Source organism: Rhinolophus sinicus, chromosome 17 (assembly GCF_057876585.1).
Source record: "Rhinolophus sinicus isolate RSI-liver-muscle chromosome 17, RSI-T2T, whole genome shotgun sequence".
NCBI lineage: Eukaryota > Metazoa > Chordata > Mammalia > Chiroptera > Rhinolophidae > Rhinolophus > Rhinolophus sinicus.
In genome coordinates, this window is record NC_142517.1 from 55555900 (window position 1) to 55580646 (window position 24747).

General features: G+C 42.2%; 1 protein-coding gene and 1 long non-coding RNA gene across 2 annotated transcripts in view; one reads left to right on the forward strand and one right to left on the reverse strand.

The window, feature by feature from the left end:
- MB21D2 (Mab-21 domain containing 2) overlaps window positions 1-12852 on the reverse strand; it is a 101717-nt gene extending 88865 nt beyond the window's left edge. The window contains exon 1 of the mRNA XM_019723125.3: window positions 12593-12852. Coding sequence (XP_019578684.1) covers window positions 12593-12803 — 211 coding nt within the window. The 5' untranslated portion in view covers window positions 12804-12852. The remainder of the gene's footprint in view (window positions 1-12592) is intronic.
- LOC148754787 (uncharacterized) lies at window positions 12849-21446 on the forward strand. The gene is made up of 3 exons (XR_016019787.1): window positions 12849-13645; window positions 14481-15688; window positions 20297-21446. It is a non-coding gene; the product is annotated as an uncharacterized LOC148754787 (long non-coding RNA).
- Window positions 21447-24747: the final 3301 nt, after the last annotated feature.

Below are 24747 nucleotides of genomic sequence, written 5' to 3' on the forward strand. Positions count from 1 at the left end.
CTATAATGCTCTGAATCCTATTACAACTCTAAATCCTCTCAGGCTCTGAGCTCAGATCAGCAGCAGGGAGGGCAGGTCGCGCTGGCTGGCTGGCCCAGGAGCTGCAGCTCCTCCCCACCACAGGCTGGCCCAGCATCCTGCAGTCCACCCAGCAGCCCCCTTCCTTATTATACATGCAAGCTGTTCAGAGATGCAAATATTCATCACGATACTCAGCTGTAGAAACAGCACAGGTGTGAGAAAAGGACACACTTCACAGGAAAGAGAGCAGAGAGAGAGAAACAAGGAACAAAAGACAAAAGCAAACAGGACAGACCAGAAACAGGGTGCCCATGGGTTATTTACACATACGTAGCATCCTTCATCTAACAGCAATTAGGAGAACTCTACACTACATAAGATGGCTCTGAAGCAGGGGGAATGTTCCCTGTCTTGAAACACACCCTCTCAGAGGGATGCCGCCCCCTCGCTTCAAACCCAGGCAGGCCCTCCCAGGGAAGCGAACTCTACTGAAAGGATGGTCTCAGCTACAGACAGCTTTCTCAGGAAGCAGTCACTTGCCAGACATTTACCTAACCTCCACTGTGCCCAAAAGGAAAATCAGCGTTCAGAACGATGAAGTCCCCTTTCCTTTCCGGGCCTCAGTTTCCGCTTCTGCAAAATGGAGGGAGGGAGGAACTCGGGCCACCTCATCACCAAGTTTCCTAGCAGGATTAAAAGTATGCATTCCATCAGTGATTTCCATTTTGCAGAGAGGAAGGTTTTTGTTTTGTTTTATTTTATGACATAAAAAACAAGATTCATAGTTATTTGTGTTTTCTGCCTGAACCTAGACTTCCTGGATTCAAATCCCCACTCTGTACCAGTAACTTTGTAACTTCGGGCAAATTACTTTACCTCTCTGTCCTTTAGATTTCTCATCAGTAATAGGTAGAATAACCCTCAGAGGGTTATTAGGATCCATTTAGCTCATATACATAAAGTATAAAGTACTTGGAACTGTGCCTGGAATGTGATAAACATTATTTTAGCGTGGTTATTATTATTTTCACAGTTACACAGTTTTCCTATTCAAAGGGAATATTTGGGAGACAGTATGCTAGGACCAACATACACACGTGCGCGCGGCAGGTAGACAGGAAACCTGGGTTCTAGTTATGACTCTGCCCCCAAATTAGCTGTATGCTTATGGATAAACTACTGCCCCTCTCTGGGCCTCTGTTTCCAGATCAGACAGCACAAGGGCTGTCCTGAAAGTATTCAGATCAGAGGTGATACACTGGCAGCCACAGTGTTCTGTTTGACCTGCAGCTTTTAATCACATTATGTTCCTTTAATATTTGATTTTATTCTCAATATTTAAAAATCTAGAGGTTTTACATAAACATTGATTCATCGGGTCTCTTCAAGTATCCCAAGTTCCATCCGCCCTGGCCCCTTGAAGCTTGGTTCTTTAAAGTGTGGGCTCTGAATTAGCTGCAGCTGCCTCACCTGGAGACTTAGTAAAAATCCAAATTCTTGGGGCTGGATAGCAGATCTGTTGAATCAGAAACTCTAGGAGTGGGGCTATTAATACTTTTTAATGTGCAGGAGACTGATGCACAGTAAAATTGCAGAAGCACTGCAGTGGAACAATGACGGGGGTGGGGGGGACGACAGTGACCCTTTTAGAAAAGCGATAGAAGGTGATCTCATTCCCCAGTGCACCCCTCTCCTCGGTGTCCCGGACTCTGACACCAAGGACGGGTTGGCATTTACCGAGCTGCCCACCGCACTCATTTTCCTTACTGCCGGGTCCCCGGTGGGCCTCTGGTTCACCAGCTACTATCTAGGTGGACCAACCACAACAGGGCTACGAGCCCCTCCGGCACCGGTGCCAGTAGGGTGGTGATGTTCCAAATCAGAAACATTGCCTGTATGAAAGCAGGCTGTGCACTGCTCACCAAGGGCACAACTGAAACACCAAACTGTTGAGTTTCCTTTATTAATCACAATCTACGCACGCAGCTGCTATTAAGAACAGCTGTGGCTGCTAAAAAGGGTGATCTTGAAACAGCCTAGTAAAGTGCTTACAATACAGTAACAGGCACGTGCAGACTTGAAGTCTGTTGGTTGGGTTCTTCCTACCAATCCGCAGGGCCTCTCTGTGGACCAGAAATCCTCCTCCTTCCACACCCTGGGACAGGGCAGGTGAGTAGGGAAGAAGGTTCTTGGAATTAGTGTAACACAAAGAATTTGGGGTGCTCTTTAAAGGACTTGAGTTTGATCCCACCTCAACCCTTTAGCGACCTTGGGTGAATTACTTAACTTCTCTTGACCATCAGTTTCTTCCTATGTTAAAATAGACATAATAAGACCTACTTCATACTTGTTGTGAGAAGTCAAAATTACATTACGCATATGAAAGTATTTTGTAAACTGTGGATGACTAGATAAAAGGCTTATTATTGTCCCATGAAAGCTGCTGTTTGACCCATAAATCGTCCAATGTAGAACTCACTGCTTGCAGCCTAGGACCTGATATCAGGTGAAATCAGAGAATCACATGACTACAAAGAGCCTTTTGAGGACCTGTAACCCATGCTTTCTACACTGCTTCCCTTTCCCACCAATCCCTGAATGCTGTGAACAAAAGCCAAGCCAAAGGGTGGCCCCACCTAGAAAACCTCCACCTGCAAGAAGGTCACTACATTCCAAGGCAGGTGGCCCGTTCCTTCCATCTTGGGCCTAGTCTGAACACAGACCATTCTTCCTTGTAGAGCTCAAATCAGACTTGTGATCATTTAAGCAGCCTTGAAATCTGCTTTCAAATGTACCCCACCTCAGGGTCTTTACACTCTCTGGAATACTCATCCATCTAATCTTTAGGTGACCAGGTCCTTTTTATCCCCCCTCCATTTCCAACGTCTCTGCTTCTCCACCACTTCTCTACCACTCTTCACTCTTCCTACCAGTTACGCTTCATCACAATATTCTGTGTTGTTGTTTTTTAACAGCACACATCCCTATTTATTTGTGTGCTGAAATCTTGTTGACTCCCCAGAGAACAGAAGTCCTACAGACCTAATGACCTTGCTTCTTATTCACCAGTCTGCGCCTATATAGTAAGTGCACCACAGTAATTATTAGTACAGTGGCCGGCACTACAGCATATGTGGAACGAATTTATAAATTCATGAGTGAATGCTTAACACCATTCTATGCACATTGAAGATATCCAAAATACTTGTTAGAAGAACCAAAAACCTAAACAAGACTTCCACCAAATCCCACAACTGACTTAACTCAATTCACAAATAGTAATCATTTCTTCTTGTGTTCAGGAAAAAACATTTTTAAAAATAAACAAATTGAACAACAGCTCCCCATGCCAGCTTTATTCATAGGAGCCCTGGCCCTAGTTATCTGTCTCTTTATCTTATACAGAGGGAATTCATGAAAAGGTACTTAAGTGGACAAAAAACAGAGAGCTGTTTCCTGGAGACAGGGCCTCATATAATGGCATAATTATAAACTGTTCTTAAAGAGATCATGCAGCTGGCAAGGACTTGCCCACATCCATTGTGAACACTATCACAGGCCCTAAGAACCAACTGGGCAGGGCCCAACAATCAGATGAGGAGAAGGCATGCTATCTATGGGGCATGCACTTAGCTAACCATTCCACTCTCAGCCACCCTCACTCACTACGTACCCAAGGCTCAGGGGGAGGGTAGAAAAGCTCAGACAGGAATGAAAGCTGCTACCCTTGTCTTGCCTGGGAATACAGTCTCACTCCCTGAACGACATGAAAGATGTCCAAGGGGGGAAAAAGCCTCCACGCTCTTTGTAGGCAATGTGCTGTAGCAGAGGAAACTCAACATCTGGGTTGAGTCCTGCTCTACAACTTATTCTATGACCTCCAACTAAGTCACATCACCTCCCAGAGTCCCAGTGTTTCTCCCATCTGCAAATGGAGGTTAATAGTTCCTACACAATCTTTCTCAAAGGCCTGCACAAGGAATAACACCATCCCATACCAGACATGACTATGTACTGTAATCTATATAGCACTGTACAAAAGTGAGTTGTTACTGTTGATTGCAAATAATAGTAGTGTATAATACTAAAGAATTGCCACAATTTGGATTCCAGCGTAGGCATCGGAACATGGGAGGCTGATGGATAAGCACCTGGGAGGCCTCCATGCGAAGGATGACTTAAGCTTTCTCTGCATTCTCTAAGGCCCCAAGTGTGGGCACGCAGGAGGTGCAGTACCCTAGATGCCCATGGAAGAAAAGTCAGGGTCTACCAGAAAGGGGACATTCCCATAAGTCACTGTTTAGTGTTCTCGGTCAACAAACCACACCAATCACTTGGAACATTTCATAAACTGCCCTATGGACAACTTGTCTTAAGGATATTCTTGGATTCCCAGAAAAATCTCTGCTACCGCGTAAGGAGATCAGATCAAGATTTTCTTGACTCCAGAAAAGATGACACAGCATGGCTTAATTTAAAGGGAAAAATCATAAAGAGACAATGTCAGAAAGTGCTTATTCCTTAAATAGAGCCTGCAGTAAGAAGCTTCACACAGAAGGTCTCTTTTAAAGTGAACCAAGTCATTTAACATTCTGTGAGCACCTACTACGTACATGACCCCATTGGATGCTGCAAAGAAACACACCAGGGATTCTTTAACCTCCAGCATGGGGAAGAATGTGCTAAGGCATATAAAAGGGGACCAAGTGTTAGGAAAACACAGAGGGAAGGTTTTTGTTTTTGGTTGTTTTTGCTATGGAGAGACATAGGAAAGCTTTATGCGTCAAGTGGTATTTGAACTGAGAGAAGGAAAATACACAGAGACAAAGGTGTCAGGGGGCTGTCTTTAGAGGCTGAGATGCTTAACTGCCTCTATTAGATATCTTAACAGGCTGGAAAAGCCTATGAACCCCTACAAAAAATAGTATAATTAAATAAATATGATAAAATTACAAAGGACTTCAAAGAAAATCAGTATTAAAACACAAAATGCATTTAAAAAAATAAATTTGTGATGGAGTACCGTATGTAATTCTTTATTAATGCATTAAATAAAATCTAGCAGCAAGTCTAATATCCAACCTAATTTCAAAGCAGCAATAAATGATTTTTTGGGATATCTGTAACAACTGTAATATGAAATGAAAATATGTGATTGCTGTTGGCAACAAATGCAAAAAGCATAGGTACTGCTCATACTACTGTGGTTTGTTACCTACTTTTACAATGAAACGAAATGCTATATTTTAGTTAGAGGTTAATAAAAATAAAGATGTAGTTTTTTTCCCATTCAGGTTCACAGACTCCATGTTGTTTCCATGGACCCAAGTTAAGAAATCCCGAATAGAGAAAACAGTCCAAGCAAAGGAGAAAAATATGGGTAGTGTTAATGTAACATGTCGAACATGCAAAGACACAGCTAGGAGATGGCACTGAAAGGCAGGTAAAACCCTGAGAGGTCACCAATAAGAAGGCTCATCACCCCCAATTATTAAATCACAGAATGTGCTCTAAGTTCCAGAATAGTATCACCTTTTGGAATAAAAGAGGAAGGAAAGGAGCTAGAAGAACACCTTTCTACAGGTTTCAAGTTATAGCTTCTTTGTAAAAGCATGGTAGATGACAGCATACTGGTAAATTAACCAAAAAGACATAGCCAATATGAATACTGTTATGTAAAACTGCATGTGTGTATGAGTGGGTATAAACATGTGCATAAACATAGATGTCTATAAAAATGTACATCAAATAATGTAATTAGAATTCGGGGATGGTTCTACTTTCTTCTTTGTATTTTCTATAATTAGAAAATGGGCAAAAAGAGGCCCAAAAGAGACTTATTCAGGGTACTGCATAAAGCACACAGCACAACTCAGAGCTTGTACTAGACTCAGAAACATCCTTCTTTTGTACAGCACAAAACTTTTCAGATTCAGAAATTAATGCACCTGAACACATGAGGTAGGTATAAAGTCTTGTACCACATAAGGACATTTCAGTCAACGATGGACTACATATATCGTGGTGGTCCCGTAAGATTATAACGGAGCTGAAAAACTATCAGCTAGTGGCGTCATAGCTGTGGTAACACGTTAGTGCAATGCATTAGTCACGTGTTTGTGGTGATGCTGGTGTAGTGTCTATAAAGTCTAAAATAGTGGACAGTGATGTCCTAGGCCTTCACATTCACTCACTACTCACTGACTCACCCAGAACAACTTCCACTCCTGCAAGCTCCATTCATGGTAAGTGCCCTATACAGGTGTACCATTTTTTATCTTTTATACCGTATTTTTACTGTACCTTTTCTATGCTTAGATACACAAATACCACTGTGGTACTAAATACCCTATGGTTTTCGTACAATGACATGCCATACCCTACGGTATTTAGTACAATGACATGCCTAGGTTTGTAGCTTAGGAACAACAGGCTTTACCCTACAGTCTAAGTGTATGGCAGGCTATACCATCTAGATTTCTTGTAAGTACACTCTATGATGGTCACATGACGACAAAATCACCCAACGATGCATTTCTCAGAATAGACTCCCATTGTTTCCCACACGTGACTGTAATTATTAACCCCAAGTTACATATTCAGAAATTGAGGCTTAGAGTCTGTTAAGTGATTTACCCAAGGCCACACAGCAACTAACAGGAAGAGTTGGGGCTAGAATCCAGGTGTCCTACGACTCCTGAGGGCAGAATATCAGTGTCATTGTTAAAAGCAAAGGTTTGCATTAGCCTGTCCCAGCAAGTCCACTTATTTACTGGTAAACTTAGGAAATTCCTGAATTTTGCCAATCCTACGGTTTCCCTATAGTTCTTTACTTCAAAGGGTTATGTTGATAATTAAATGATAAAATGATGTAAAGCCCTATTACAACCTCTGATACAAAGGACACGCTAATCATCTCACTCACTATGACTCCCTGCCTCTGTCGCAGCTGGAAGGACTCCAGTTCCAGAAGCCAGCATACATATCTGCTCATTAGGCTCAGCAGCCTGGTTCTAGTCTGGAAAGTCAACTGGGATCATGCTCGTTGTGTTAGGAGCAACTCTGCTGAACAGGGAAAACACGACATCAGGCGTAACACAGGACAGGATGTTGAAGTGCTATGCAGCCAGTTTGGGGATCTCCAGGGATTTTGATTCAATAAGTCTGAAATGGTACCAGAGATTCCGAATTGGTAAAAAGCTCCAGGAGAGTCTAAAGGGTGCACATTCAATGACAAGTTGTCAGTGTGACAAGAGAGAATCTCACATTGCCGTGAATTACAAAAGGGTGCCAGTCTAATCTAGAGCCATTTGTTGTCCAATGGAAGACACAACCAGGACGTCATGGGAAGAGCCAGGCTCATCAACAAATCTAGGGCTCTTCTATCAAGTACAAAGGGCAGCAACTGCCCAGGCCAATGGAGGAGAACTGAAATCAACCCAAACTAATAGCAAAAATAAATGTTCGGAGGGACCACCCTAGGTGCATAATGTTCTCAGAGCTGGAACAGATTTCGGAAATGATCTTATCCATCATACAGATACAGCACCTTAGTGATTTGAACTGTAAGGAACTTACCAAGACTTGGAGGCCCACAAAGCAACAACTCACAAATTCCCTCAATAAATATTGCTGGATGACTTCATTATGAGAAAAGTGGCATTCAAACACTGGAAAGAGAGGACTTCAAAATGGGCTACTCTGAAGATATAGAAAGTTGTCTAAAAATACAGTAGGTCTGGCAGCACTCAGAAGCACTACACCATAAGTTTAGAACTTGGAAGTGACCATGTGGTACTTATGGCCTGAAAAGAGACAAAAGCCAGCAAAACCATTTTCCTAGAGACGGTGAGCAGAGAAGAGGGAAGGCTCTCCAAAGGCCCACATGAATTTATCAAAGTTTTGGCTCACTATTTTGTCCTTAGGACCCTGCAAACTGCTTGCAAGCAGAATAACATTCAGTAAATATTTGTTGAATGCTTGAAGCAAGAGAGAGAAAGAAAGACAGAGACAGACAAAGACAAACCATCCCTGCTCCTGAGTGTAGCATTCCCCAGGGAGTGGGGCCTTTCGGTTCCAAGAGCAATGGAAACTGGTTACTAGTACAGTGAAAGGAATATGTGTTTTTGAGACAGGTATAACTGGGTTCAAATTCAAACTGTCTATGATCTTGGCATAAGTACTTGACCTCTTTGAGCCTCAGTGTTTTACCTTAAAGGGGGGATAATACCACCTACTTCACCTGAAATATAGGTTGGAAGTGTTGGAAGAGACTTACAGGAACTAATGGATCTATGCAAAGCAGCTATCACAATGACCAGCAAACAGCATGAGCTTAACAAATGGCAATGCATGTTATAATTAATCATGCTCTCTATAGCCTGCATTCTCCTAGGCTGCCTCTAAGCATACACTCAAGTTTTTTCCGATACCAAGCTGCAGATATAATTCCAGTTTAAGTTCACTACTAGATTTCCTAATAATGCCCATTTCTTTAAATAAATAATAAAATCATATATACATGCCCTTTCACTTTACAAAGTAACTTCACATTCATACATGATTCTGAAATGATGCATTACTGTTAACCACGTTTAATAGATGAAAAAAACTACAGCCATTCAGCCAGCAAGAGGCAAACTGGAATTGGTACAGATTTTAACACTTTATTTTAATAGCCATCATTTTCTCAACCAGAAATTCAAACAAGTGATTTTATTATAGGATAAAATACTTGAACTCATTTGAGTGCTTCAGATCACCTCAGATGCTGCTTAAATAATCCTAATTCTTATAGGTGAAATCAGAAACATAATCCCGAAAGAAGAGGCAATATATTTTTTTTTTTAAACAAAGACTCTCCTCTGGACTTGTAACACATCTATTATTAATAGTCGCAAGTAGAAGAGGAACATGCTGGCATCAGGCTGATGTATGTTTTAGCAACATCTCCATCACTTATTAGCCATAGGGCCCTGGATGATTCTTAACCCCAGGAAATTTCTATATCTGCATCTATGTAATGGGAAAACATTACTCTTAAGGTGTGAAGTTCCTGGCATCAAGAAGGCAACCAGTAAATTATAGCTACTCTAGTAACCACGCCATGGTACTGACCATTTGGACTGTAGGCAGTCTAAGTGACTGCTTGTTCCCTCCTGGCTTCTCTAGCTTGTGCATACCCCCTGTTCTGCATCTGTTCAATGGGGATATAACCAGTCTCCATCCGACCTCGCCAGGGAATAAAGATAACAAAAGAGCTAGCGGAGACATTATGCAAATACCAAATATTATTAAAACATTAATGAACTCTGGCAATTTCCCTGAATTTTGATATATGGTGTTTATTATGCACTGCCAGCCTCTCATTCAATCTGGGCTCTCAAATATTAACCAGATAATAACAGCAATCATTCTCCTAAAAGCCTAAGGTGTAGAGAAATAAGGAGTGAGTCTAGGTTATTTCAGATAACACCTGGCTCCAAAAGCATCAGAAATTCCATGGAGACCACAGTGACCACCAACAGGCTTACTCCACAACCTATGCAAAACCCAGTTTGTTTTTTTGGTGTGTTTTTTTTCCACTTTTTAAAAATTTACTTTTAAGTGTGTTTTTTCAGGACCCAACAGTTCCAAGTCAAATAGTTGTTTCAATCTAGTTGTGGAGGGCACAGCTCACAGTGGCCCATGCGGGGATGGAACCCACAACCTTGCTGTTAAGAGCACTGCACCCTAACCAACTGAGCTAACTGGCTGCCCCTGCAAAACCCAGTTTTGACAGGTCACTGACTATGACAACTGTCTACTACCACTTTGCTCTTCCCTATATAGTTTCCTCCAAACTAGACAACACAAAAAGGGCCTGAGAAGCTGGGGGGCTTTAATCCGGGCTAACAATCTTATGTAGAGAGTGACTGCCCTCTGCCAACTGTCTAAAAACACAGGTAGTGTCATCCACAGTTCCATTAAAGTGGCTTGCACCAAACTGCTCTGCCATTTCGTTCTGTGTGAGGGGATAATGTTTTTAAGCTGCTGACAACCCTCAGGTACAGCTCAGAGGCAGAAGAAAGCCAAGAGGACTCACTCCCCACCCTCCCATAACTCCCAGAAATAAAGGCCTGGTGCCACCCCACTGATACCTTCACAAGCTGAGGGTCATTAAGACACTCGTCATTTGCATATTCATGAAAGATTCAAGGCTGTGGCAAATGAAACAAAGTGCACAAAAAGAGATTTTGTTTTTTAAGCTAAGCGAAAATCCGCTTTAGAAAAAGTAAATCCACACAGGGACCCTTACTGTCTCCAAACCTTCACTTGTTTAGAGCAGCCAGCACCTCATTAAGGGAAAGCAAGAACTCACAAATGAATGCAGCACCACACACAGGCAAGCTCATTTCGCCATCTGCCTTCTAGTGTCCAGAGGGGCAAAAGGCTTAAATGACTCCTGATTTTTCTCTCCTCCAGGTGGAACTATCAAATTCCCAGGGGGAAAGAAAGACTTCTCTTGCAAGGTCAACTGGGTAAAAAGGAATAGAATTTAGTTTACCTGTCAACACAATGCCACTCATGACATTAAACACACCTGGAAATTAAGCACCCTGGAATAAGTCACCCTTCATATCTGGGTAAGGGCTTTCCTAAATCAGTGCATCAGCTGTAAGGTTAGCACAGAAGTTCCTGATGAGCTGGGCATTTAAACTTACCCCTCCCCACATCCTCCCATGTTCTGTTCTATGACTATCCTGACAGATAGTGACCCAGCACCTTTTTCTAGTAAAAGACCTGGGTCAGGAGACATGGAACTGACGTGGGGCTATAACAACACAATGGCAGACTTCCATTATTTATGTCAAAGAGAAAGGCCATCATTAAGCAACTTAAATAACTGTCCTGAACCTTCTCTGTGTGTCCCCACCCTCCTGAAAATCACTGTGCTGGTTTTCAAATCTGGTAGTTTTGCAAGCTTCCCTCTGAAAGCTCACTCCCACCAGGCTAGGGAGTTGTTGTTGTCGTTGTTGGTTTTTAAAAAAAGCATGCATTCAATTCATTTAGAGTTCAATGGTTGAATATCTCAGTAGAGAGCTTTTCAACTCCACACACAATCTAGGATAAACTTGGGGCGTGTGAAGCAAAAGGTAAAATCCAGCCCCAAGTTTTAACATGCTTCATCCAACTTCTCAAAGCATTACTACTACATGCGACCACACGTTCAATTTGTAGTTCCTGCAACCCCCCCACACCACTTTACCGTCCCCCCCACACACACACAGTGGGGAGGAAGAAAACTGAGAGGGAAAAAGGTACCCTACGATAGAACCAGCAACAACAGGCAGCCGGCTGAAATCCAAGTAGATGGCAGGAGAAAGGCAAAAAAGCTCTGTCTTCCTCTATGGTCAAAGAGCTTAATTTTTTTTCAAATTTTCCACTGTCTGGTTAATTGGCTGAGGATGTGTTGTAGAGCGCACAGAGCCACGCGTTAGGGCAGCACTCCTGTCGGGGTCCCAGTTCTGCGGAATGTTAAAGGACAGGCCATGTCCTGCCTGCCTGCCAGCCACAGTGGCCCTGGTGGAACCGCAAGCTTCGAGGGAGGCTCCCAGCAGCGGACACTCACACTATACATATCAGTAGCAGTAATCCGAAAGACACCAGAGGAGGGGTTCCGTCTCCCAGGCCAGGCTCAATTATTTTCTTTTACACAGCACTCAGCGATCAGTTTGAGGACCTGTAGACACCGTGCTAAGGGGGTAGGACTGGGCGGCATATTTCCAACCCCTGACCTCCCGCAGGTTCGAATCTCAGGGCACCTCTCTCCTCCAGCTCACCGACAGCACACAAAGAGGAGGGGGCTGACGTTCCAGGAGGTCAGAGCTCTGAGCAGTCATTTTCCAGCTGGGAATTGGGAATTCCGAGGTCTGCCAGAACCCTGGGGGAAGCACCGGAAATGCTTCCAGCCGCTTCAAAGGGAAGTCGATTTGCAAAGCAAAGTTGCTGGAACTCCGGGTGCCCAGCCTACTTCAGTGGGTTACTAGGGAACACCCAACAAGTTTGGCCACCGGGGGCTCGGCATGACAGCGCCGCGCCGCACGACTAGAGAAGCAACTTGTCGCTCGGGCGCCCAGCCAGCGCCCCAGGCTATCTCCGCGCCCCAAGCTCAGGAGAGGACCCTAGACTCGGCGTTGGGAAGACGCAGCTCCGAGCCTCCGGGGCCAAATCCCTTCATTGAAAAGCGCCGCCGGATCTCACCTGGATCGCGCCGCTTCCAGGGGCTTCCGCCCACCAGTGGGACATTTCACCACGAACACTTCACCTGCCTGCCAGCCCGGCCCGTGAGAATTTAACAAAAGAGCCAGCGAACGGAGGAAAAGGGACCCCGCGCAAAGTACAGTCAGGAGGGGAGATAAGGCAGCTCTGCTTGCGGTGGAGAAAGAAGAGAAGGAACCAGAGATGGGTTATACCCCAGGCAGCCGGCTCCGGGAAGGAAACCAAGAAGGAAAGAGAGAGCGAGAAGGGGAATGGGTTTTCTACCCCGATTCTCATCACACCCGCACGCCTCCCCTTTTTTTCTCCTTACCCAGCATGGAAAAGATGAAATCCTTGGCTGTGTGAATCTCCAGCGCTCTCTGGTCATCGTATTCCCTCTGGTCGTGCTTCGTGAATTCTTGGATGAGTTTGTTCAATTCCTCCACCCGAGCTCCGGACCTGAAATCCAGCTCCGGGAACGTAGGCTTGTTGTTACAGCCCAGGGAGGCTGCCTTGCTGGCGGTGGGAGCCGCCATCTTCATGCAAAACGCGCCGAGTAGCAGCTCCGCGGCGGCGGCAGCACCCACTCCCGCCCCCCACCCCGCCCCCTTGGGCCTCCTCCCCTTGCCGGCTCCCTGGCTGTGGCCCTGGCCCGTGGGCGGGCTGGCAGGCGGGCGGTCCCGGCTTGGTGCGCTCCCCGCGTCCCGACTTCGGAAGCAGCTGGACTGCAACCAAGGTGCGTGTGTGGCCCCTTTCCTGCGGCTCCGCGCCGCCCGGGTGCTGCACGTCCTTGCCCTCCTCTGGCCCTAACTGGCAGCGGCGACAGCGGCCGTAGCTCCAACCCGAGCCTCCCCGGGGGCGAGGAAAGTGAAGTGGAAACAATGTGAAATTCACCAGCCCTGAAATCAACAAGCTGCCGTCTCCAGTGTTACGGAGCCAGCACCAGCGTCCCCATTTAAAGGGACAGCGCACCCAGTGGAAAGAAAAATAAATAAATGACAGAAGTCTGCGCGCCTATGCCACTTGCCAATCTGTGCTTGGGCAGATGTTGGAGGTGTGGTCGTCTTCTTTCTCTACCTCCACCCTCTTGGGGGGCAGGGCTTGCCAAGCGCATTCAAGGAGACCGGGGTCTTCCTGTCTGATTGTAAGGGCTGTGTCCTGCGCTAGGACATCTCTATGGGAGCGTTTCTATCTCAAGAACCCCAATGCCTTTAGATGGTGAAGGAACCTGCCCTAATGATTATGAAACCCATCTTCTGCCCTTTTCTGCATAAATTGTCGAACATGATAGGATGAAGCATATCAAAAAAGGAGAGTGCCCACACCGCCCCTCATTAGACACATAATGGGAATTAGCCACTAAACATCCCTACGTTTGCCCTAGGTAATTAATTTTCCTGGATAACAGCTTATTCAACTTAACATATAATGAGTTAATAAGGTCCAGCCTGCTCCACTTTAAAGATAGGGAAACTAAAGTGTGGTTGTGGGAGAGAGAACAGAATGAATTGCTCCAGGTTCTAATGAATGTTGAATGACGAGGTGAAAATTCTCTCCTTCAACAAATACAATTTGAACACCCACTATTTGCCAGGCAGAGTGCTAGAATCTGGGTGGCAATGAAAAGCCAAAGGACCTGGTTCCTGCTGTGGAGTTATATTTATTTGACAAGGCAGGTTCCATCTAAATCATGGTCCTTTAGACAGAATAGGATCTCAGAAGTGTTTTTAGTGTTTGTAAGGTTTTTGACTCAAACACTTACCAGACCTTTTGGTTCTTAGAAACAAAAGCAATTCTCCAAAATCCAGCTGTTCTCTATCCCACAGTCCCTGATTTATTAATAGATAGGACCTTTTTCATTTTCTTACCTGGGTTCCCATGGCCAAGAATACAAACTGTTTTGTTAGACTAGGAAAGTAGTCCAGGCTCTGCCATGCCTTCCCCTGTAAGATGGAGATGATGGTAATTCCTGCCTCATAGGTCGTTTTAACAATTACATGAGATAAAGTGGGTCAAGCACTTGTGCAATGCCTGACACAATAAGTACTTAATTAAATGTTAGCTGCTACTCTTGTTATAAACTTTTCCCCACAGCATTTAGCCCTGCACGAGGGTCCTCAGTGTTTGTTGAATCAAATAATGAGGGAAGAGCATAACCAGCATTAACTAGCATAATCAGTTAATTTCTTTTGCTTTTGGTTTCTGTCTCTTTGAAACAGGCTTTCTCACCTACTCAATATTAGAGGAAGGATACATGCCCAGATAACCGCTAGTGGACTCATGAGGTAGGTACTTTAACCCTCCTACTTTTGCAGGTTTTCTATGCTGCTCTAACTTCTCATCGGACAGGGTATCACCATTACTTGGGCAGTGGTATAAGCTCTGCAAGTGACTGGAACACCAACACAAACTGATCCACTCCCATCTGTCAATACTTCTCTCAGGATCAATGGTAGAAACTTGTGAAATAACTTGCTGAGGCAGTCATTCTATGAATCAAAAGCATCCTGGTTCACCTGAGCAAGCAACAAGTTCCGATAATTCAGGTAAAAAAGTCAAAACACTTTTAATTTCCAAAAGCATGAATGAGGCATTGCTCCTCCCTGTTTCTACCTTTTCTTGTGATACTTATATTCATAGAAAGAAAACATAGTTAACAATAATTGCTCTGATGGTGCCTTAGCCCTAGGTCTTGAATGTTTTGAATGAATGAACCAATGGTCTCTATTCTTCATTGTCTGTTCTACTTTCCATCAGCCAAATCAGAATTCTATGGGTCATTGACCTTCCATGAGCCTATATATTTAGAGAATGTACTGAATAGTAATCTAAATTCCTTTTAAACGCTTTTGTAGTACTCTGATAAGATGGTATAAATATCCCTTAATAAACTAAGGAAAGAGGATCAGGAATGATAAATTCCTGAAATGGTCTCTTGGGAGACTTTTTAACCTCTGGGCCCTTAGACTGTGAGCTCCTCAAGGGCAAGTGCTGTGTCTCCTCACCTTTGTAAACACTGCACTTAATACAATTCCTGCCCCATTTTATGACCTTAATTAATGTGCTTGTATGAATGAATGAACCAATTAATATATTTCTCAAAGACCAGGAAGCCAGCATTAGGTGATGTTTGCTACAGTTAAGTATCTCACTGTAAGCTATCTATGACTTTCCAATAATCACTTATGAGTTGTTATAAATGTACATATTTCTGCTTGAGTTCAAGTGCTTCTATTTTCATGTGTCTTTCCTCCTGTGTATGTGGCCTAAGAGAAGGAAGAATAATGGAAAGTAAAGAGAAAGAGAGAATAACTATTAGAAGATATTAAAGAGTGTCTCAGTCTTGTAATAAAAGTGCACGTTTCTAGAGTTTTGACAAATGACTCAGGAAAGATCAATGGAATTTACCATCTAAATGAGCCTTAAGGTAGGTCATTCTGTTTCTTGTGCCTGTAGCATCTAACAGACCAAAGAAACTTTCCAAACTGCTGTCCCACTTAGAGGTTGAAATGCCTCTCTATTTTCCCACTCCCAAATTTTATTAGCTTGTCAAAGAAGCCTTCTTCTGGCTTGTAAAAGAAGCCTTCTTTGGGGCTGTTTGTTTTCGAATCCAGCTCTAACGTTCTATGGCACGCTCTCAGGCATGAATAACTGGGCTGTGCAGAGCGTGCATTAAAAATAGCCAACTTCACATCCATGTGATGGATTAACAAAATGTAATTTTAAACAAAGATTCTCTGACCTGACAGAGATTTAAATAGCATCCCAGGCTACAAGATGTGGCCTTCTTGGGAAGTCGGATTTTCAATCAAAGTCTAACAAGTGGAAAGGCCAGAATTTCTTATGATTTGAAAATGTAGGCAGGAAAAAGAGAGGCAAACATCACAGACATGTGAAATGTTGACAGTAGAAGGGACATGGAGGATAAATTTCATCTTCTACCTTCATTCTGCAGTTAGGAGGATGGAGACACAGAAAGGGAAGGGAAACTTGTCTAAATTGTAGACACAGTGCTCTTTCTATTTTTCATACTAACTTCAAATTTAGTAGGTATTTATGGTGTTTCCAAGCGACCAGAAATTTGACCAGACTCATAATAAAATTAAGAGGAGAGTGGCCCTTGGGCAAAATGCACTCATTGCACTTGAAAGTTAAATCTCAATAAACCAGGAATTGCTGACATTTGGAATTACTTGGCTACTGCTTTTCCCAGCCAATAGGTATGTAATCAGGACTAGAACTGAATCTCCTTGGTAGCTCACAAAGTTGTGCACGTGCACTCAGCCCTGTTTCGGGCAAGCGGGGCAATTTTACTTCTGGAGAGATTAGGCCATTGAAATATTAGTGGCCTAATATTAGAGGTTCCCAAGACAGGGGGAGTAACCCTCTTGACTCAGTCTATTTGCTTCTAATGAGGTGAAGCCCACCCTCTCTGATGTATTCGCGTGGTTCAGAGGAACTTGTTCCACCCTCTTCCCAAACCCCAAGGGCTTGGGTGGTCTAGCTATGAAGAAACTAGCAATATAAATCTCTGCACCCAAATCTGTCATTTGATTCTCTACTGCTACTGTCAAGGGAGCCAAGTCTGTACAAGTAGAAAGGAAAAACAAATGGACTCTAGGATTGTCAATAACAATATCTGATAACAACTATTAACAATTTGTCCTTCCTTACAATGATAGAGGACTTTAGGGTTCAAGAAAGCACTTATAATAAAAATCTGTTTTTTATATTATCACAACCTCCTACGAAAGCAGGTTAGTCTGGACTGTTACTATTCCCATTTTACAGATAAGATACTGAGGCTCAGAGAGATGGTCATTTTTCTGAGGTCACCTGCTAGTGATTGTCATCCTGCTCTCTATGTAGATGTCATTTCTGGCAAATGGCTTTTTCTGAACCTCCTCCATCCCACACAACCAAGTTTAGGTCATGTAGGCTCTTAACGCCACTGGACTCTCTTACTGCTCTTCCTCACACTTCGTTATCGCTGCCTGACAACCTGTCTGTCTCTTTAACAAATTTGTGTTTAATGTGTGCAGAGACTGTCTATCTTGATCACAGAATTATCCCCAGTGCCTCTCACTGGGTCTGGGACATAGTAGATGTTCAATAAATGACAGAGTAAATGAATAAACCAGGTGGCTGGCTCAGGTCCCAAACTCCAGTCTTTAGATTTATGACCCAGGTTCTTTTCATCAAACTTCACTGACAGTTATTAGTAACCATGGAATATCCAGGAAAACACCAAGCATGTCTTACATTTTAGAGAGCTGTATACTTTACCGAGCATTTCACATGCAATCTAATCCCAAAGCTCGATTCAAGTTCCATTACGGCAAACAAAGCCTTTTGTTTCCCTTCTTTCTACCTTAAAATCAGAGCTCAGGTCATTTGCTCAATAAAGCATATGACAAAATAACAAACAAACAACAACAACAAAAAATTAAGTCCAAATTTGCAATTCTCCTTCTTTTGGGGAAACCCAATCTACGTGACCTTTACATATCAGGCAAGGAAAAGAAAACTGATTAATTGCTCTACAAATCCTCTTTCTATAGGAATGCCTTAACCTCATTGACTGTTCTGGAGAAATTGTGGGGACCCCCTTACCAATCCCTTGACATTGCTCCATCTCCTTCTCACCCTTGAACTTGCCAAAACGCTGCAAGTTAGGTCCTCTACACCAATTCATACTCTGCTTTGTATGTACCTTGGGTACTGGGTCACAGCCAAGGGTGGTGTGTAGTATCTTGTCAGTGAAGACTGGAGATATTGTTTTGTTTGGGTCTGAGCAACTAAACAAAAAAAAAGGCTGTCACAGAGGAAATTAATTTATATTTTGCAGTGGTGATTATGTAGGGTGGAACCAGGAGACATGGGTGGCAATTAGAGAAATAAAGTCTTCAGCTCAGGATAAGGAAGCATTTTCTAACAATGAAAGCCACTCTGCACAGAATTATGCTGCCTTATGAATTAATAAACTCCCCATCACGGGAGGTGTTCAGAGCTGTATTTTCCATCTGTCAGAGTTATGCTAGAGGGAACGGTTCCTGAGTTGGTAAGGAGCTTAGACTCTGACCCCTGAGGTGCCTTTCAGCTCTGAGAAGCTACAACTCTATGATTCTTTTTCAGTAATATAACAACTGAGAGGTCATTTCCTGCAAGGATCCACCTTGCAGAACTATGTTCTACACTCTAAAGACTAAGTGTTTTATATCCATTTTTACATAAGGCCTCATCATCAGGGAATTGTGTGATTTTTTAGGCTTAAAATATAAACAAATTTCATTGTTTCTGGCTTTTCTATTGTCCAATTTTCACAGCCTGTTTTGTTCCATTCCACCCCATACAAAGAAGTGCTGTGGTATAGCCACATGCCACACACATCAAGTATGAGGTCTGACAATTCAGTTTGCGAACTTGTTGCAACGATGTTGCTAACCTCTTTTGTTATCAGAGGGATTATTTATTATGAATTTGCACTAACTGATCAAACAGTTAACCAAGTTTACTATTTGGAAGTGCTGAAAAGGCTGCATGAAAAAGTTAGATGACCTGAACTTTCACCAACAATTCATGGCTCTTGCATCGCGACAATGCACCAGCTCACATGACACTGGCTGTGAGGGAGTTTTTAGCCAGTAAACAAATAACTATATTGGAACACCCTCCCTACTCACCTGATCTGGCTCCAATTACTTCTTTCTTTACCCAAAGATAAAGGAAATATTGAAAGGTAGACATTTTGATGACATTCAAGACACCAAGGGTAATACGACGACAGCTCTGATGGCCATTCCAGAAAAAGAGTTCCAAAATTGCTTTGCAGGGTGGACTAGGTGCTGCTGTTGGTCTATAGCTTCCCAAGGGAAGTACTTGAAAGGTGACTGTAGTGATATTTAGCAGTGAGGTAGGTAGCACTTCTCTAGGATGAGTTCACGAACTTAATTGTCATACTTGTACATATTTCACATCCAAATTCGCACTCAGAGAGCTCTCAGGAAAAAGAAAAGAAAGATATTTCCTTTCACACATTTATTTACACATTCATTTTGTGATGATAGAGGCTGGCTTTCTGAGCAGGCCTATAAAATAGAACAGGGGATGGTAGTAATGCCTGTTTGTTTCCTAAAGCTTGTGAAAAAATGCTTCTCTATACCCTGCATTATAACAAGTTTACTTGAAAAAACCTGGCTTCCCCCCGCAACTATGCCCAGCATAATATATGAATAGAAGGAGTTGTTTCTGCTGACCTGAGACCTGGTGTGTTGAGTAGGGGTCCAAGGCTCATTTTAAATTCCAAGTTGCGAAACCTGGAGAGAGGGCATTTGAGGAAACTGCTGACATTCCTTCAGCTCTGACAACATTATCATACACAATCATAAATATACTTTCTGGACCATGCCTTCTAATTCTCTCTCAGTAGTTTCTAAGCAGAAAAAAAAAAGCAAGAAACTCTTCAAATCCCTTAGTTTCCCCCTGTGCTTCTACATAGTCTAGTGGGAAAAGAAAAGAAATATAGAAAAGAAGGGAGGGAAGAAAGAAAAAAAATCCCACAACCCCTTCACTCTATTTAATTTCTGATGATTCATGTCTATGTAAACTACCCTAGGGATATGAGCACGTGCTTTGGATTTTGACTTGCCTCAGAATTGTGTTTTTGTGGGGATGAGGGAGGTAGGGTATATAGCTATACATTATAAGTAAATCTATCCAGATGACAGCAGTGGACTGGGAGTCAGAAGACAGAGTCTAGCCTGGATTTCATCGTTAGCTAGTTCCACGATCAGTGCACAGGCTTCTCTTCTCTGAGACTCCTTTTCCTCAAGTATAAATGAATAGAATAAGGTGACACCCAGGCGTGACATTCAGAGACTGTGACTGACATAAAAAGACAAATAAAGCAATCTTGTGCCGAGTAAAATTTCTTAACACATTTTGTTTGTTTGTTTATTTTTCCCCAGTCTATCCTTGCACAGCTTGATATTCCATAGTAGGACATTCCAAGGCTTTTTTTTTTTTTTTTTTTCAGGATCTCAGCTCTAAAAGAATTAGCCTGAAATCAGGAGAGGAGAATCTGTAAGTGCATTAAGACCCCCTCCTTGGTACATCTTGGCTAATAGCCTCTTATTCTCTGCTGGTGGGGGATGAAGCAAAGCCTGCCGCTGAGATTCACTTAGCAGCTTGGCTCTGGATTGTGGGGATGTGGCCTCTGGGTTCTTAGGGCCCAGTCAGGGCTCAGCAGATATGTTCAGATTCCAGAAATCCTTCCCACAGGATGAGAGGAAACAAAGGCTACCTAAAGAAAGTACCCCAGGAAGTATTTATAACAGGCTGCAAAAAACAGTTATAAAATAATTTCCTGACCCTAAAATAAGCAGCAAAGGTTTGATGTTCTGAAGCCCAGGTGCAGAATGAATGGATATATGGGCCTTCATAGCTGGCTTATGAAGCACTTAGGGAGAAGGCATTGTGGTTTTTGGCCAAAAACATTTAGGAGTCTTTTCATTTCTTTACAGCCATGATATGAAAGAAGTCTAGTCTTAGAAATCTAGGCTGAAGTTTTCTTTAAGTACTTTGGAAAAGAGCAACTTTATAAATCTCAGGTAGTAATTGATGGTAGCATGATTAGTAATAAAAGTAATTACAGTCATCATGCAATAAATAATATTCAAGTCTGTATGACGATAAGAATAGATGCAAGGTTAAGGATATTACAGCCGCGCATAAAAATCGTAGACATCAAAGAAGTGTAGGAGGGAGTTCAGAATACTACCAGATCAAAATCTTGATAATACAAATGACCGGGATGGAGTACAGAGAATGGAAATGCCTTGTCTATGGGAACACGCAGGTAGCAGAACTGGGATTTTTTTCTGTCATACTAGTCAGCACGAGATCCAAAGTATGCGAGGGTAAGTTTAAACCTACTAAATAGTCAAAAGTGGTATTTTCTATGAAGTGTCTTTTTTATTTCTTCATTCATTCAACAAATATTTATTGAACTTCTATTATGTGTCAGGCACTGTTTTAGGCACTGGGAATACAGCTGTGAACAAAGCAAAAATTCATGTTCTCTAGGAGCTTATAGTTCAAAAAAGACACTTAATTTAAATGGTAAACTGGATATATTGTGCTACTATTAACCTCTCCATCTGTATCAGTCATGGTTCTCAAGAGAAACAGAGAAAAAAAATATATGTATATATGCATATATATATATATATATATATATATATATATATATATATATATATATATATATATATATAATTTCCATTATATGTATATAGGTGGTTCCAAAAAAATGTATACTAGTGGGCACTTTGGTCAGTGTTGTTCAAGCAGTAGTTCGCCATAGTCAGAAGTGTCTGGCAACTGATGGTAACCATTTTGAGCACCTCTTGTAATTGCAGAAGTCACACGTGACTTGTATTCATCTTTTGTTATCTGTATATATTGAGTATTACAATTTTAATACAGTTTTCCTTTCTTAAAATGTGTATGTATTTTTTGGCACCCTTTGTGTGTGTGTGTGTGTGTGTGTGTGTGTGTGTGTGTGTGTGTATAACTTTATCTCAAGGAATTGGCTTATGCAATTGTGAGGGCTGACAAGCTCAAAATCTGTAGAGCGTGCAAGTTCAAAATCTATAGGGCAGGCTGGCAGGCAGGAAGCTCAAATAGGAGTTGATGTTGTAGTCTAGAATTTCCTCTAGAAAACTGTTTTTGTTCTTAAGAACTTTCAACCAATGGACAAGACCCATCCACATTATTGAAGGGAATCTCCTTTACTTAAAGTCAACTGATTGTAGCTATTACCCACATCCATAGCATACTTTCTCAGCAATACCTAGATTAGTGTTTAATTAAATAACTGAGTGCTATAGCCTAGCTATAAGTTGACACATAAAACTAGCTATCACACAATCTACCCAATAAACATTTATTAAGTGCTTATCACATGCCAAGTTCTGATATAAATCATGCACAATCCCCACACTCTAAAGGAAGGGTGTAACTTATTTACTTATATAAATACATAAAAATATGAAGGATCTGCAAATATGGATCTATAAATTCATAAAAGGTAGAGATCAAGAGCTATCTTTGAGGGTTTGGAAGAAGAAACTTCTTCCAGCTAAAGAAATCAGGAAAAGCCGAAAATATAAAAGAGAGTTGACCTTGTCCTTGGAGAATGAGTAAAATTAGAACAAGGAAAACAGGAGGGTGGATTCCTAGTGGAAAAAATGGCATACGCCAAAGTGCAGAGTCAGGAAAAAGTGTGATGTATATAGAAACATTAAGTGGTTCAGTTGGGCTGGAAATATAGAGCATTCATCAAAACCTCTTTTATTTAGCCAGTGATTACTCAGTGCTTGTTCAAGTACTCATTCCAAAGATATTTAAACATGTGCAGATGAAACAGAGAGATCAAGAGACTCCTCCAAAGTCACACAGAAAACCTTCACACACAAGTCAGTGCCATTTTTTTTCAGACACTAGATAGTGTCAACTATACTTTATCTTTGTTGTCTGAGTTTAACATCTTTTTTTAATAAAAGATTTTATTGGAGAAGGGGAACAATGTATATTTCCAGGACTTTATTGGGGAACAGTGTGTTTTTCCCAGGATCCATCAGCTCCAAGTCAAGTTGTTGTCCTTCAATCTTAGTTGCGGGGGTGGGAGAGGTGGGGGAGGCAAACTGGCCACCATGTTGGTAAGAGCTGGCACTCTAACCAACTGAGCCATCCAGCTGCCCACCGGGAGCTCAGCGGTAGCTCAGCTCTAGTTGTTGTCTTCAATCTAGTTGTGGAGGGCGCAGCTCACTGGCCCATGTGGGAAGTGAACCAGCAACCCTGTTGCTCAGAGCTTGCGCTCTAACCAACTGAGCCAAAGGCCGCCCCGAGTTTAACTATCTTTGGAAAAGTCATGTTATTCTTTGATAAATGGAAGAAATTTATTAGGCCCTAACTTTCAATGAACATACAGGCATCGATGTCCCAAATGAGATGCTCAGGGATTTATATATCATAAAATTAAAACTTCATTGCTTTTACCAACTCAGCAAAGGGTATTTCTTGGGTTTTGAACTACAATTAAAGTGCTATGGTCAAGGGAATGGTATGCAGAGAGATAAGATATATAGGAGCCTCAGGGTTCACAAGAAAGTAAAATTTACCCAAGAGTCCTGTTATTTCACAGTTGCATGCTTTGTATACTCCACTTATTACAATTCCTTTCAGCCATCTTGTTTCCATGCCCTAAGGCCCTTCCTCATTTCAATGAATAGCTGTTGGTTTAGCAATTCACTATTAAATAGACTCAGCCTGTGCCTTACTCCACTACCAACCTCCCCATCCCTGCACTGAACTTAATCATCCATTTGCCTGCGTAGGAATTCACATGTTCTACTACTGAACTAACCAGCCTTGGGTTTGTTCCCAAACCTGATGGTTTTATGGCACTCAAAACAATGTGCCTGGCTTTGTGGCTAATGTGACATTTTCAAAAATTAAGATAATTATAGGAATTAGAGGATGCCAGACAGTTTCCAGCAAGTTTTTTCAGCTTCATACTACTGTGAATTGAGCAGAAGCAAATTGTATTTCTCCTTTCCACTTTCCACTTTATGAAAGGGAAGCTGAGGACACAAACCAGGAAGTGACATCATCAATGTCTGGTTTCATATCTTCATAAAGTTCATTACTTTAATTAAATCTATCAAAGAGGCTAGTAAAAGGGAGACTAGGGAGAAATGAGGTTATTGATCAGGGTATTAAATAATGGACAACAACAAAGAGTGATGTTCACAGACGTGTGGAAAACTCAAGGGAGATCAAAGTTCAACTTCATCAGTGGAGAGTTGAATATTTGTCTTGTGATGATGTTCTTTTATCATTTCCAAGGGTAGGGAGATCTAGAAAGTATATAAAGGCTTGGAACCATATTACTTCAAATTTACATAGTGTTTTAGATTTATTGTATACTATTAATATCTCATTTTACTGCTAATCCCCACAATAATCCTGTAAGACCATCAAACCATAGATTCACAAACTATTGAATCACCTTTTGGAGGGCAGAGTTCAACCCTCCACAACACATGAATAACACCTTGGTAGGTGTGTGTCTAGGAGGGTCCCTGTGAATATTTCAGAAGGGCAGGTATGTAAGGACAGACACAAGCATCGTGGTGAAGATAAATGGTAATCACACCAATTATCTAATGGCCCTTGTTAAATGAAATTTTCCTTCCAGGAGTTGGTGTTAATCTGTTGTAACAAGGTTTAGTTTATTGTGTTTCACTCTAATCTCAGCATAAAGTCACATCCCTTTTGGATAGAAAGCAGAATGTCCTCTGAAAAGAGTAGACACCCTCAGAGATAATCGCCATGGCAGAGACAGAGCCTCAGAATACTCCGTAAGGCAGGTCCAAGGCAGGTAGGAAAGAAACTGTATTCACTTGGGATCGGCACTTGAAA